The sequence below is a fragment of the Herpailurus yagouaroundi genome, unplaced genomic scaffold (assembly GCF_014898765.1).
Source record: "Herpailurus yagouaroundi ecotype Mexico unplaced genomic scaffold, PumYag 28, whole genome shotgun sequence".
NCBI classification, from domain to species: Eukaryota; Metazoa; Chordata; class Mammalia; order Carnivora; family Felidae; genus Herpailurus; species Herpailurus yagouaroundi.
In genome coordinates, this window is record NW_024412376.1 from 94,565,916 (window position 1) to 94,582,277 (window position 16,362).

General features: G+C 36.1%; 1 protein-coding gene across 3 annotated transcripts in view; it reads left to right on the forward strand.

Moving 5' to 3' along the window:
* LOC121032675 (protein FAM13A-like) overlaps positions 1–14,841 on the forward strand; it is a 92,198-nt gene extending 77,357 nt beyond the window's left edge. For 2 of the 3 annotated variants that reach the window (XM_040478479.1, XM_040478476.1), the window contains exons 4-5: positions 5,101–5,278; positions 14,546–14,841. In XM_040478479.1, the coding sequence (XP_040334413.1) occupies positions 5,101–5,278; positions 14,546–14,774 (407 nt within the window). In that variant the 3' untranslated portion in view covers positions 14,775–14,841. Of the gene's footprint in view, positions 1–5,100; positions 5,283–14,545 lie in introns of those variants that run through there. The other variant, XM_040478484.1, reaches the window with a different exon arrangement.
* Positions 14,842–16,362: the final 1,521 nt, after the last annotated feature.

The window sequence follows — 16,362 nt, forward strand, 5'->3', positions numbered from 1 at the left end:
CTGAGTAGTTTCCTCTGTATACTATATATACTGTGCTCATTGTGCAGTTGTTTTTTAGCTTGAGAAATGGTTCAAATTTAGCCAACAGCAAATGCAAACTTTCAGGAAAACTTGTATAATTTGAAGTGACTCTTTAATACAGAAAGTTCTTGTCCTATGAAAAGATTAATGTCAAGGAAAATGATGACTATTTCAATTATTAACCACTATTCCATCTGCAAAGTTTTCTTAAACCTTTTGCCTCATGAATTATAACATACTCTAATTCTTATTCCAGTTTAATTCTAGAGATAACTACAAGTTTAAACAGTTAAAATATTTCAGTACAACTGCAGAGGTGCGTTTCACTTCTTCTTGTGTGGAATTTCATTGCTGAGTGTCCTTACCCTTTGACCATCAAATGACACTTTTGTTATCATTTGGATCCTCTGTGATCCCCTTCCTACTCAACACTTCAATCCAGCTGGTTGTATAAATGGACTGAATTATTCCACATTTCTTCAAAATTTGGAATATATATGTCTTTTTATTTCTATACTAGTTTGTCTTACTCTCTATGTATCTTAAAGCATCATTCTATTTAAACTATTTCTTTATCACTTTTTATATGCAAGGCATTGAGGGAATTTAAAAGATGTTTACACCTCAGCCTCCAACTCTGAATGAGCTTACATCTGCTGGTTTGCGAATTTTTTACATTAACCGACAATAAACATCAAATACTTTCTCAATGAGGCCTTGCTGACAAAGCGTGTATATAATTGTAATTACCACCATCACCCCGGGGCCAGGACTCTGAATTCCCTCTATCCCTATTACTGTAGTTACTGTTCAGTGTCACACCTACTAGAACTTAAGTTCCCTGAGGGCAGGGGTTTCTGCTGTGTTTGCTGATGTATCCTAAACGCTTAGAATTGTGCCAGACACAGAATAGCCATCCAGTAAATATTTGTTGAATGATTGAATGTGTATTCCATTCATGTATTTTTCACATAGAAAACAAAGAACTTGCATATATAAAACAAACAAGATACAAACTATATCCAGAATTGGCCATGTCTTGCCATCCCACTGCTATCAACCTGCTCCAGGCCAACCAGCCTCTCTCTCAGGGACTGTGGAGTCTCCCAGCTCAGCTGCCCACTTTCCATTGCCTCTACTGACCCCCACCCCCCACAGTCCAGACTCAGCACAGCAACTAGGGTGGTCCTCTTAAATGCAGCCTCCTCACAGCTCAAAACTCTCACTCAGGGTTGCGGGGGAGCATGGTTTATAATAAGACTGTAATGATCTTCCCTGGCTCTTTCTCCCTCCCCCCCAGCCCCCACCGCACTGTCTCCTGATTTCATTTCCTGCCACCCTCCCAAACTTGGCCTTTGCCGTTGCCATTACTACTGTTTAACATACAATTCTCTGTTTCCTTCAGCTCTCTGCTCAGTCACCATATCAGAGTGGCCTTCCCTGATCATGCTGAATGAAATAACATTCCCTCCCTGCGTCACTCCACTTTATTCTCCCTTATTCTGCTTTATATTTCTTCAGAGCACTGATGTTACCACTCACATATATACAGTTAGACTGTCTGTCTCTCCCATTAGAATATAACTTTCATAAAAGCATGAAGTTTGTTTTCTGTACTGTATGCCTAGCATTAGAGAATGCCAGATGCACAAAGCATGTGCTAAGTATCACAAATAATATATGAATAAATGTGCATGAAAATGGAAACATTGCTCACTTTTTTTTATGTGAGACCTTGAGGAAGCCATTGTAATTACCAATATTAATGCAAGAGTATGAATGACAAGGCAATGTTTATTATATTTACGTATCAGCACATCAAAGAATAATGCAAGCAATAGTAATTACTATGAACTTTTTCTCTCAGGCATCAAAAGGCACATTTGCACCAATACTGCCAACTGCCCAGTGATGCTATGCTGGGCATACTTCTACAAGGCTCCCCTAAAGGTGTTGAACAATTATTCTCACGTATAAGAAATCTTGTCTGTAAGATTACTTCAGGCTGGCTATAGCAGTGATACTTACCACGTTTCTAGAAACAGTGCTAATTACAGAGTCCTAGTATGTTAGCATGTGCTTAGTAGAAAAGAGGTGACAAATGTTACGCTAATAAATTAAGATCTTTACGGCAGTGTCAGTATGTCTGAACAGAGGAAGTAAATTATGAGTATTCAGGGTTCAAATTCAGTGTGTTGCCATTCAAGCCTGTGAAGGAGAGGACACTCACATACTCGCCCAGTGAGTGAATCACTGAGTCATAGGAAACAAATGCTTTGGGGTAGGAAACACGTACAAGATACTTTCTCCTCAACTGCTTTTTCTCTTTCAGAACAGATTTAGTGATTCTTCCATTCATGCCATAAAGGAATTAGGTTGTGTGTGTTTGTCTCCCTTCCCGTTACTTGTCAGTTTTACTTCTGGGAAAATTATCTATTGTATTTCAAAACTTGGAAGTAAATGATGGAAGTGCTCCTTCTCTTTGAAAGATGTTATTGTCATAAACTCATAACTGTTTTCAATATTTGTTTTATTTAACCTGGTGTCTTCACACATCGTCTAACTTAGGATCTGAAGTTTCATCTCAGAGCCAGAAGGCTAATGGCCCATTATCAAGGCTGTTAGAATGTTGTTGCTTGTATTCCTAAATACTGGAATTAAACCACAATTTTAGGCAGACAGTACACACCCATGCAAACATCCAGATTCACTCTGGATTAGTCACTGTAAGAAAATAAAAAGGGCAAAATCGAATTCATTTTCTTGTAGTTCATATTTTTATAACACAAAGGGCTGAGAAATGTGTAGTTTTCAATTAGTTTTTAATCACTCCAAACTTAATTATTTCCATTTCTTACCTAGTCAAGATCATAATACAGTGGAAAACAATGCCATCATAAGCAACATACCACATGGTTTTATGGATTATCAAAGTATTTAAATATGATTTCTTTCTTTTTTTAAAGTAAATAAAATTTTCTAATATCAAGAAAACTATTTATACATTGTATACATTATTGGATCACATCATTTGTGGTCAGTGAGAAATCATTATTCCAGTCATAAAGGGAATGTTCTCCAAAGCGATTTTAACAAAGATTGAAGTCTGTACATTTTTGGCATTGCTATTTTTTGGCAGCATCCCGTATTCTAACATTTATAAAGGTGAAATGGGCTCATTATATTAAAAGACATGTCATTAAAACCTCAGTTCTCATAAAACCAAATTAGTGACGGTGAAGTAAAAGAAGTTGCTCTGTTTAACAAGTAGTTACATAGCACTTACTGTGTGTCAGCCTCTCTGTTTTAAGTACTTTGCAACTGTTAACTAGAATTTAAATAAAAACTTGAAAAATATTAAGTACTTTCCAACTTTAAACTCATCCAGTCCTCATCACAACCCAATGAGGTAGTTAATATTCCCATTTATTTTTTTATTTTATTTTATTTTTTTTTAATTTTTTTTTCAACGTTCATTCATTTTTGGGACAGAGAGAGACAGAGCATGAACGGGCGAGGGGCAGAGAGAGAGGGAGACACAGACATGGAAACAGGCTCCAGGCTCTGAGCCATCAGCCCAGAGCCCGACGCGAGGCTCGAACTCACGGACCGCGAGATCGCGACCTGGCTGAAGTCGGACGCTTAACCGACTGCGCCACCCAGGCGCCCCTATTCCCATTTATAAATGAGTTTAGTATATTTATAAATAAGTCTAGTATCGAGTCTAAGTTCACACAGGTAGCAAGTGCCAGAAGGAGGATTCTAATCCAGGAAGTGACTCCTGACCTTCCTAATCCTAGCACTGCAGCCACTCAGCAGCACTTTCTGTGACTTTCTGCGTGTTCTCTAGGTTTTCACTCCTTCAGTGGCATCATGTTATGCATGCATTTTGTAACACTGACTAATCCTCTTCCACTGAAACACATTTGCCTCACTTTGCTGTTTCTTAACACTTGACTGGCTAAAAGTAGCTGACCTATCTAAGTTAAGGAATCCAGTGTATGTTAGTTATAACGGGATTAAGTTTTCATTGTCTTAGACATGTGCCTAAAAGGATGGATTATGATTATTCCCCTAAAGTATTTGCTATAAAAGATTTATATTTGCCTCTGAAAGAAAATAGTATACAAAATTTTTTAAGATAACTTTTCTGTATTTAATATTGACAAATTACATAAATCTTTGAGAATTGAGGGAAGCTTTTCATATATGTGTCTGAATTTTGGCTCACTGTAAGATATTTTTGGCTTTATATAGGTTAGTAGGCTTTGTATAAAAAGCACATATCAAATTCTAAACTCTGTGACATGGGAGAGAGAAAAAGCTATGTAGAAATTGATAGTTTCGTTCAGTTTTCTCCGGGGCGCCTGATGGCCCAGTCAGTTGAGCTTCTGTCTCTTGATTTTGGCTCAGGTCATAAATTCCAGGATCGTGGGATAGAGCCCTGTGTCAGGTTCCATGCTGAGTGTGGAGTCTGTTTGAGATTCTCTCTCTCCCTCTTCCTCTGCCCCTTCGCCATGCTTGCTTTCTCACTGTCTCAAAAATTAACTAAATACATACGTACGTACATACATACATACATACAGTACATGCCTAAATAGGATTATAGATCATTTAAAAAAAATAGCTTCCTTCAGTTTTCTCTATCTAGATTCCTGATCACTAGTTTAGTTTTGTTCATGGTGACCTAGAAATGTCTCCTGTATTAAATCTTATTCAACCAAGAGATTCTTGTTTTTAACAAACTTGAAGACCTTAATCAAATGGATAAAAAGTCAGTCTTAATTTTGGGTAAGGAACACACAGAAGTGAAATATGAACCCATTTAATGCACTAAGTAAAGCTCATGATTTTCAGAGTGTCTTGAATAAGTTAGTAAATCTTTAACATCAAGGAAAGTTAAATATTCAACAATCAAAGAAAAAGCAAAACTGCCTCCCCCCCTTTTGATGGCCTTAATATTTAAGTCTTCAGGAATTTTTTCCTGAATAAAATGTTAGACTTTATTATGTCTCTGTGCTTTTGTTGTTACTATGAAATATGCCTGAGAGCATTTTTTTTTATTCTTTTTCTTTCCAGATGACAGAAATGATGCTCAGGACAGTAGCTTAAGAGCATTAATAAAAGAGCTGCCAGACGTCCACTACTGCCTCCTCAAGTACCTATGCCAGTTCTTGACAGAAGTGGCCAAGCACCATGTGCAGAATCGCATGAATGTTCACAATCTCGCCACTGTATTTGGGCCAAATTGCTTTCAGTAAGTTAATGGAGCTTTGCTGTTAATATTATCACATACTACTTTTTCCCTTTGTTACTGCCTGAAATTATTTGGGATGTAGAGTCCTATTTCAGACTGAAAAGTCAACCAGTTTATGTTGGGGAAGTTCTATCTTGCTATTGGGCACTTTAGCCTTGTTTTTCATCCCAATTTTGAAGAAGGCAAATATGCCTTTCATGAAACCATAATTTGTAATATTTCAAACAACTGCCTTTAAAATTCTGGAAATACATTTTACTTTTGCTAAAAAAGGGCATTTAAAAATTCTAATCTGAAACATTGATTAGCAGAAAGGGAAGGAGTATAATATAGTGCATAATTTTTTAATGTGATAGTTAAAATCATTGCTAATAAATGAAAAAATTCAAGCTCAATATGTCAGTGACAGAAAAATGTAACCTCAACTACATTTGTTTTCTAAGAATAAACTAGACAAGAAATAAAGTAGTCTCCTTGGTGGCTGCTATAGCACTGGCCATAAAAATTTTTGTAAAACTTCATGTTTTCTTTTCCCTGTTATTCCTTAAAGGTATTTCATTGTTGCTATTATGTAAACTATGATGTTGCAATCCAGGGACTTTGCTTTTAACTCTCCTATTAATTAATCTATTAATCCCCACTCATATCAAACACATTTCTTCTAGTAATAAGAACAAAGAACGCTCCCGCTTTTAAAGCCGTCAGAAATTCTCAGCAATTTTTTTAATAGTGTATTTGTTTATATACTCAGCTAAGCTCATTCAGCAGCCAGAACTAGGAATAGTACAATCCTCAGAATGACTGTCCAAATATAAACTCTGGCTTAGATCATAGTGACTCCAGGGTTCCGGGACATTCACAGCCTACTCTGGTGAGATGTTCTACCTTAATAACTATCCCCATTGTAACCTTAGAGATTTAAGTTTTAAATAATAGCATTTCATAGGATATGTTAGGGTTTTATGAATAAATATCTCACACATAGCCTCTACTAATTTCTTACTCAAGAGCTTTGTATTAGGCTGTATTTATTTTTACTCCTATCTTCAAAATAAACCTTTGTTTAGTGACCTACATGTAAGAAATAGAGATAACTAGAAAAGTGTTCAATAATTTTGAAACCCTAAATTCTAGAAGAGGTGAAAATGATTTTGTAAGTAGAGTGATCATTTTATAACTCACAGATCCATACCTCATTGCTGACGTACTGGATTGGGCTTGATCTGGAATTTCTGGTAACTTGCTTCAATTAGTCAATCAAAAATATCAAGTAATGAGTTTTTATAGGCTCTACTGATTAGTATAGCTTTTATCCTTTTTGATGGTAAAATACACTAACAAAATTTACCATTTTACTATTTTTAAGTGTATAGTTCAACAGCATTAAGTATATGTACTTTGTTGTGATCTACTTGGTATGTGTGTCTAAACTTACAGTTCTGGAAGTCACTACTAGGTCCTTTTCACACTGAAATAGAGTATAATTCTTACAACAGATAACTGTTTATTGAACTTCTTACCAAGTACTGTACTGTCTCCTATATCTGATTGATTCTAAAGAGGCAGAAGTGGCTTATGTTGTCTTTGAAGTTCCTCTGTCCAAGTTAAGGAAAAGTAGACATTTCAACTTTTGACCACACTTAGTCCATTCATGTTACAAAGATGATCAGTGGAATGCTGAGATTCAAGGATAATTCTTACCAAGACCCACTAAAAGGCAAACAAAGGAAATGCTTTTCTTAATACCTAAGGTGAATACCTTGTCTAGTCGATAGATGAGGAAGATTTTTTTTTAATAAAGAAACATCTTCATGAAATAATGTTAACTTTTGAAAGAACATAAAATTTTAGATATAAAAAGATAACTGGCTATGAAATATATAATTATAAAATGGAAGAAAATGCACTAACAGCAGATGAATGTTTGGTGCTCTGTATTCTGGATTTCTGGGTGACTCTTAAATTATAGGTTTTCAATATGTAATCCTAGTTACAGGTTTATTAAATTTAGATGATCATGTAATATTATCATTATAAATACTCAAACAACATAGAAAGTATATAGGATACAAATGAAGTCTCTATCATAAGTCTCCGCCATTAGTACCTCCCATGCCAACCTCTCCTTCCTAGAGATAAAAATCCATAGCCACTAGGTATATATCCTTCCATCCTTATGTCTGAACACAGCCATAAAACTTTAATTTTTAAATATAAGTCTTATAATGATACATATGAAGCTTGATTGCTCTTACTAGTATCACTGGAACTTTTAATATCACTCTACTTACATACGTTGTTCTTTAACTATTGAATACTAGAAATTTCCTCTAGCCTGATTAATTTTCCCTCTACTGATAAGCACTTAGTGTCAATTCTTTTACATGAAAATAATGTTGCAGTGAATATATTAAGTGTTTTAATTCCTTATGTACATCTGCAACTATTTCTATAGAAAAGGTAACCTAGAAGTGGAACTGCTTGGCTGAGTATACACATTTTAAAGTTAATATGTGGTGCCCTTAATGAAGCTGTAACAATTTATGATTCTACCATTGGTGTTTAAGAATACTTGTTTCCCTCTAACCTTGCTATGCTGAATGTTAACACATAATTCAGTACTTGTTGATCTAATGGGAAAAAAGGATATCCTAATTATTTGTGAAGTTGAGTATATTTTAGATTTAGGTGGTAGGTGGCATTAGTATTTGTGTTTCACTGTAGTTTGTGTCTGTCTTGTGCTTTTAATTTTTTTAGTTGTGGCTCTTGTTGCTTTGTAGGAGTCCCTTAGGTTTTCTAAAAACTAATCCTTATTTAGAAAAAAAAATTACAAAAATTCTTTTTGATTGTTTGCCTTTTAGCTTTATGGCAATTTATATATTAAATTTAAAAAAATTTTAATTAACTTTTCAACTCTTCCTCTTTTTGTTGACATTTGTATCTTAATAAATCTGAATACTGTTTCTTGCTTAATATTACATTAATAACAGAGGTATTGCATTACATATTTTTCTTTTGTTATATTTATAGCTTTTTTATGATTACCTTTTCACTTTTATCTAGAATTTCTTTTTTATATGGCATGTGTCATGTATAGATCCAGTTTGATTTTTCTTCAAATAGTTGTTGCCAAATTATACACTGAGTAGCATATCTCTTTCCTAATTTACATTGCCAACTCTATCACATATTAACTTCCCACATGAGTGGGAATACATGAATACTATATACATGTTTGTTTCTCGTTTTTGTATGGCTCCTTCTTGTCCTCTATTTTTCTATTATATTTGCTCTTTCAGAGGAATTTTGGAATCTCCCTGGTAAGTGGTATCTCATTGTTTTGATTTGCATTTCCCTGATGTTGAATATCTTTTAATGTGCTTATTGGCTATTGTTATTTATTTGGAGGAATGTGTGTTCAGATGCTCTACACATATTTTAATCAGATTGTCTTTATTATTAAGAGTCTTACGTGTATTAAGAGTCTTATATGTATTTTGGATATAAACCCCTTAGTAAATACAGGATATGCAAATATTTTCTCTCCTTCTGTGAGTTACTTTTCATTTCCTTTTAAAAAATTTTTAATTCCAGTATAGTTAACATACAGTGTTATATTAGTTTCAGGTGTACACTATAGTGACTCAGTAATTCTGTATGTTACTCAGTGCTCATCAAGAAAAGTGTATTTTTAATCCTCCTCACTTATTTCACCCATTCCCCCACCTACTTCCCCACTGGTAACCATCTGTCCTCTACAATTAAGAGTCTGTTTGTTTGTCTTTTTTTCCTTTGTTCTTTTACTTTCTCAAATTCCACATATGAGCGAAATAATATGTTATTTGTATACATATGTATATGTATTTTTATGGCTGAATAATATTCCGTCATTCATCTATCAGTGGACGCAGGTTTCTTCCTTATTTTGGCTATTGTAAATAATGCTGCAATAAATGTAGGGGTGCATATATCCCTTTGAATTAGTATTTCATATTCTTCAGGTAAATACCCAGTAGTGCAATTACTGGATCATAGGGTAGTTCTATTTTTAATTTTTTGAGGAACTTCCATATTGTCTTTTAATTTTTTGAGGAACTTCCATATGTATGTATATATATTTTTATGGCTGAATAATATTCCGTCATTCATCTATCAATGGACTCAGGCTTCTTCCTTATTTTGGCTATTATAAATAATGCTGCAATAAACGTAGGGGTGCATATATCCCTTTGAATTAATGTTTCATATTCTTCAGGTAAATACCTAGTAGTGCAATTACTGGATCATAGGGTAGTTTTATTTTTAATTTTTTGAGGAACTTCCATACTGTACCAGTTTGCATTCCCACGATTGGTGCACAAGTGTTCCTTTTTCTTCACATCCTCAGGAAAAACCTGAGGTTTTTCCCTGATGATGAGTGATGTTGAACATCATGTCTTCTTTGGAGAAATGTCTGTTCATGTCTTCTCCCCATTTTTTAATTGGGTTATTTGGTTTTGGGGTGTTGAGTTGTTTGTATCAGTTCTCTCTATATTTTGGCTACTAACCCTTTATCAGATATGTCATTTGTAAACATCTCCTATGCCGTAGGTTTCCTTTTAGTTTCATTCGTTGTCTTCTTTGCTATGCAGAAGATTTTTATTTTGATGTAGTCCCAATGGTTTATTTTTGCCTTTGTTTCCCTTGCTTCAGGAGACCTATCTAGAAAGATGTTCCGAGGATCAATGTCAGAGAAATTGTTGCCTGTGCTTTTTTCTAGAATTTTTATGTTTTCAGGTCTCATATTTTGGTTCTTAATGCATTTTAAGTTTATTTGTGTATATCTTTAAGAAAGGGGTCTAGTTTCATTCCTTTGCATGTAGCTGTCCAGTTTTCCTAACACCATTTGTTGAAGAAACTGTCTTCTTGCCGTTAGATATTCTTTACAGCTTTGTTGAAGATTAATTGACCATATAAATGTGGGTTTAATTCTGGGCTTTCTATTTTGGTTCCACTGATCTGTGTATCTATTTTTGTGCCAGTATCATACTGTTTTGATTACTACGGCTTCGTGGTATAACTCAAACTCTCGAATTGTGACTTTGTTATTCTTTTTCAAGATTTCTTTGGCTATCTGGTGTCTTTTGTGGTTCCATACAAATTTTAGGATTGTTGGTTTTACTTCTGTGAAAAGTGCTGTTGGTATTTCAATTGGGATTGCATTGAATCTGTTGATTGCTTTGGGTAGTATGGACAGTTAACAATATTTGTTCTCCCAATCCATGAGCATGGAATGTCTTTCCATTTGTGTCATCTTCACTTTCTTTTCATCAGTGTTTTACAGTTTTCAGAGCATACGGTTTTACAGGTCTTTCACTTCATTAAGTTTATTCCTAGATATTTTATTATTTTTGGTTCAATTATAAATAGGATTTTTTTCTCAGTTTCTCTTTCTGCTATTTCATTATTAGTGTATAGAAATGGAACATATTTTTGTACATTGATTCTTGTATCCTATGACCTTACTGAATTCATTTATCAGTTCTAGCAGTTTTTTGGCAGAGTCTTTAGAGTTTCCTCTATATAGTGTCATGTCATCTGCAAATAGTGAAAGTTTAACTTCTTGCTTACTAACTTGGATGCCTTTTATTTCGTTTTCTTGTTTGATTGTTCTGTCTGGGAATTCCAGTATTTGAATAGAAATGATGAGAGTGGACATCCTTGTCTTTTTCCTGACCTTAGGAGAAAGGCTCTCAGTTTTTCCCCATTGACTATGTTGTTAGCTGTGGGTTTTTCATATACAACCTTTATTATGTGGAGGTATGTTCCCTCCAAACATACTTTGTTGAGGTTTTTTTCCTGAGTGGTTGTTGTACTTTATCCAGTGCTTTTTCTGCATCTATTGAAATGATCCTATGGTTTTTATCCTTTCTCTTATTGCTGTGATGTGTCTCACTGGTTGATTTGTGAATACTGAACCACCTTTGCATCCTGGAAATAAATCCCACTTGATCATGGTGAATGATTTTTTTTTTCAATGTATTGTTGGATTTGGTTTGCTAAAGTGTGGAGGATTTTTGCGTCTATGTTCATGAGAGATACTGGCCTCTAGTTTTCTTTTTTTTTTTTTTTTGCAGTGTCTTTATTTGGTTTTGACATCAGTCTAATACTGGCCTCATAGAATGAATTTGGATGTTTTCCTTCCTTTTCCATTTCTTGGAATAGTTTGGGAAAAATAAGTATTAACTCTTTTTTAAATATTTGGTAGAATTTGCCTGTGAAGCCATGTGGTCCTGGACTTTTGTTTGTTGGGAGTTTTTTGATTACTGATTCAATTTCATTGCTAGTAATCCATTTATTCACATTTTCTATGTTTCCTGATTCAGTTTTGGGAGGTTATTCTAGGAATTTATCCATTTCTTCTAGTTGTCCAATTTGTTGGCATATAATTCTTCATAGTATTCTCTTAAAATCCTTTGCAATTCTGTGGTATCTGTTGTTTCTACTCTTTCATTTGTGATTTTATTTTTTTGAGTCCTTTTTTTGTTTTTTTGTCTTTTGATGAGTCTGGCTAACGGTTTATCAATTTTGTTTTTTTTTCAAAGAATCAGCTCCTGTTTCATTGATCCCTTCTATTGTTTTTGTTTGTTTTTTTCAATGTTTATTTGTTTTCAGAGAGAGAGAGAGGAGACAGAGCATGAGTGGGGGAGGGACAGAAGGAGAGGGGAGACACAGATTCTGAAGCAGGCTCCAGGGTCTGAGCTGTTAGCACAGAGCCTGACACAGGGCTCAAACTCATGGACCGCTAAATCATGACCAGAGCCAAAATTGGACATTGAACCAACTGGAGCCACCCAAACGCCCCTAGTTGGTTGGTCTTTAGTTTCTATTTCATGTATTTCTGCTATAATCTTTATTATTCCCTTCCCTCTCCTGATTTGGGGTTTTGTTTATTGTTTTTATTCTGGCTTCTTTAGGTGTAAGGTTAGGTTGTTTGAGATTTTTCTGGCTTCCGGAAGTAGACCTGTACTGCTATAAACTTCCTTCTTAGAACAACTGTTGCTATATCCCAGCGATTTTGGACTGTTTTCATTTTCATTTATCTCCATATGTTTTTTATTTCTTTTTTGATTTCTTGGTTTCATTGCTTAATAGTGTGTTATACCTCCATGTATTGGTGCTCTTTCCAGATTTTTTCTTGTGGTGATTTCTAATTTCATAGCATTGTGGTCAGAAAAGATTCATAGTATGTCTTCGATCTTTTTGAATTTGTTCAGATTTGTTTTGTGGCCTAATATGTGATCTATTCTGGAGAATGTTCCATGTGCACTTGAAAAGAATGTGTATTCTGGTGTTTTAGAAGGGATTTTTTTTTTTTTTTTTTTAAGGAGGGAATGTTTTGAATATATGTTACATTCATCTGGTCCAGTGTGTCATTCAAAGCCAGTGCTTCCTGTTGATTTTCTATTTGGACATTCTGTCCATTGACATTAGTGGGGTGTTAAAGTCCCCTGTTCTTATTGTATCACTATCAATTAATCCCTTTATGTTTGTTATTAAGTGCTTTGTATGTTATTAAGTGCTCCCATGTTTAGTGCATAAATATTTGCAGTAGTTATGTCTTCTACTTGGATTGTTCCCTTTATGGTTATGAAGTGTTCTTCCTCATTTCTTGTTACAGTCCTTGTTTTAAAGTCCATTTTGTCTGATGTAAGTATTGCTACTCTGGCTTTATTTTGACATCCTTTGGCATGATATATGTTTCTCGATCCCCTTACTTTCAATGTGAATTTTTTTTTTTTAGTTCTGAAATTAGTTCCTTGTAGGCATGTAGCATGTATACATGTCTTTTTTTATTATTATTATTCATTTCATCACCCTATGTCTTTTGATTGGAGCATTTAGTCCATTTACATTCAAAGTAATTACTGGTAGTATGTATTTATTGACATTTTGTTAGGTGTTTTATGGTTGATTGTGTGGTTTTTCTCTGTTCCTGTCTTTGCTCTCTTGACTCAAGATTATTTACCTTTTAATGATATACTTTGATTCCTTTCTCTTTATTCCTTGCCTGTCCATTACTCGTTTTTGATTAGCAGTTACCATTGGTTTGTCTACAACATCTTCTGCATATAGCAGAAGTTGATGGTCATTTAAGTTTGAACCTGTTCTTTGCTCCTGTCCCCCTCCCACCATGTTTTAGATATACAGTGCTACATTACCTCCTTTTATTTTGTGAGTCCCTTGACTGATTTTTATATATATAATTATTTTTACTGCTTTTGTGCTTTGTACTTTTTTTTTTTTTTTTTTTTTTACTGTTACTTATGTTCTTTCTTATCCACCCAAAGCCTCCCCTTTAACGTTTCTTATAGGGCTGGTTTAGTGGTGATGAATGTCTTAAAGTTATGTCTGAGAAACTCTTTGTCTTTCCTTTTATTCTGAATGATAACCTTGCTGGATAGAGTATTTTTGCCTGCAGGTTTTTTCCTTTCAGCACTTTGAATATATCATGCCATCCCTTCTGACCTGCAAAATTTCTGTTCAGAAATCAACTGATAGCCTTATGGAGTTTCCCTAGTATGTAGCTGCTTTTTCTCTTGCCACTTTTAAAATTCTCTCTTTATCATTACTTTTTTCCATTTTAATTACTATGTTTTTTGGTATGGACCTCCTTGGGTTGTTTTTGTTGAGGGATGTCTGTGCCTCCTAGATCTGGATGTGTTTCCTTCCTCAGATTCAAGAAGTTTTTAACTATTATTTCTTCAAATAAATTTTTTGCCTCATGTTCTTTCTCTTCTTCTTCTGGAACCCCTGTAATGCAAATGTTATTACACTTTATGATCCTTAGTTCCTAAGTCTATTCTCATTTTAAATAATTTTTTTTCCTCTCACCTGTGCAGCTTACTTACTTTCCATTCCTCTGTCCTCCAGGTCATTGATACATTCTTCTGCTTCCTCTAACCTACTATTTATTCTATCTGGTATATTTTTCATTTCAGTTATTGTGTTCTTCATCTCTGATCGACTTTTTTTTTTTTTATTTTTTTTTTCAACGTTTATTTATTTTTGGGACAGAGAGAGACAGAGCATGAACCGGCGAGGGGCAGAGAGAGAGGGAGACACAGAATCGGAAACAGGCTCCAGGCTCTGAGCCATCAGCCCAGAGCCCGATGCGGGGCTCGAACTCACAGACCGTGAGATCGTGACCTGGTTGAAGTCGGACGCTTAACCGACTGCGCCACCCAGGCACCCCACTGATCGACTCTTTTTTATCTCTTTGTTAAGGGTCTCACTGATGTCCTCCAGTCTTTTCTCAAGTCCAGTGAGTATCTTTATGAGCATTACTTTGAATTCTCTATCAGGCATGTTACTCCATTTTATATCCAATTTGTTTGGCTGTCTTGCTGTGATTTTGTCCTGTTCTTTCATTTGGAACATATTTCTCTGTCTCCTCATTTTGTCTCACTCTCTGGGTCTGTTTCTGTGTGTTAGGAAAGTCAGCTACATCTCCTGATCTTGAAAGTAGTAGACTTAAGATGAGGTCCTGTAGTACCCTGCAGTACAGTATTGCCGGGCGCCCCCGCCCATTCATCAGAATCTGGCACTTGAGGGCAGTCCCCTGTGTGTGTTGATTGTGCCCTGCTGTTGTGGCTCAGCTCCTTGTTCTGTCAGTCCAGTCACCTGCAGTGGCTCTCTTTGCCTGTTGTGGGCAGTGTTTGGTTCCTGTGTTATTGGTGGGCCAGTCTATGGCCGCAATGGGCTTGAGTTGAATCAGACCAGTCATTTGTCAGAGATGCAGTAACACCAAACTGGAGGGCACTTTCCCTGTGTTTTCCCCTGGGAAGCATTCATTGGTGGGCAGGGCTGCAGTCAGACCAGATGTCTGCCTTCAGCCCATTGCCGGGGCAGTAGTCACTTGGTGTGGTGCTGGCCCCTGTCAGGGCTGCTTGCACACTGCCTGGCTTGTGGCACCACTTTGGATGCACCCAGGCCAAAAGCATATTGGAGGGGGCAGATCCACAACTTAAGTGGGGGGCAAGTCTCGCAGTGTTAGCAAAATTTGCAGCTGGTCCTCTTCAAGAGGACACCTGCAACTGCTGAAACCAAGGCCAGCCAGGTTAGCCCAGGCAGATCAACAGAGTAAGGGTGGTGGGAGGCGGCATGGTGTTAGCAAGGTTTGTACTGGTGTTCTGGAGGAGGGACCTGCTGTGCAAGGACTGAGAGAAGCCTGGCTGGAGGGGGCAGGAGGTATGGTGTTAGCAAGACAAGTAGCTAGTATAGGCATCATGCTGATTTCTGCAGGTGGCTGTGTGTTTGTGCTGGGGATAGGGGAGGGAAATGGCACCTACCAACTCCTTTGTTCCAGGAGGAGTCTCCCAATGAGACTGTCTCTTCAGGACTTGCTCTGTAAACAACTCTCCTTCTCATATGCCCCAGGCAGTTTTCAAACTACTGCTTCTATGCTGTGTCTCTGCAGGGTATTTTTTGTGCTATCTCCTCAAGTTTTCTCTTGCCTTCCTGGCCCTCCCAGAGTGGAGCCTGATGATTTTTAAAATTCCAGGTTTTAAGTCCCACTGGCTGTAAGAATTCATGACATTTAGCCCCATGTGTGCTCCCTGATGTGAGGATCTGTTTCTCTCCCCTCTTCATGTTTGTGGCGTCCCTCCCTCCAATGGACAGTCCCATAAGTCCATTTAGATGTGGACCCTGTCTCTGCCTTTCATACCCACTTTAATATGGCCTCTTCTCTACATTTAGTTGTGGAGTTTGTTCTGCCAGTCTTCAGGTCATTTTCTAGGTTATTTACACTGATGTGAGTGTTACCTAATTGTGACTGTGGTATGAGATGAGGTGATGGTCCTCCTTCTCCGTCATCCTCCCAGCAGTCCCTCCCATTTCATTTTCTTGATTGTGTGCTTTCAAGCACAGTTTTTAAAATGTTGATTAAGTTTAGTATACCAATTTTTTCTTCTGTTGCTTATGCTTTTGTTTGCATCTAAGAAGGTTTTGCCTAACTTACGAAGATATTTTCTCAAGAGATTCATAGTTTTAACTCTTATATTAAGAAGTTCATTTTAAGTTTATGTTTGTGCCATGTAAAG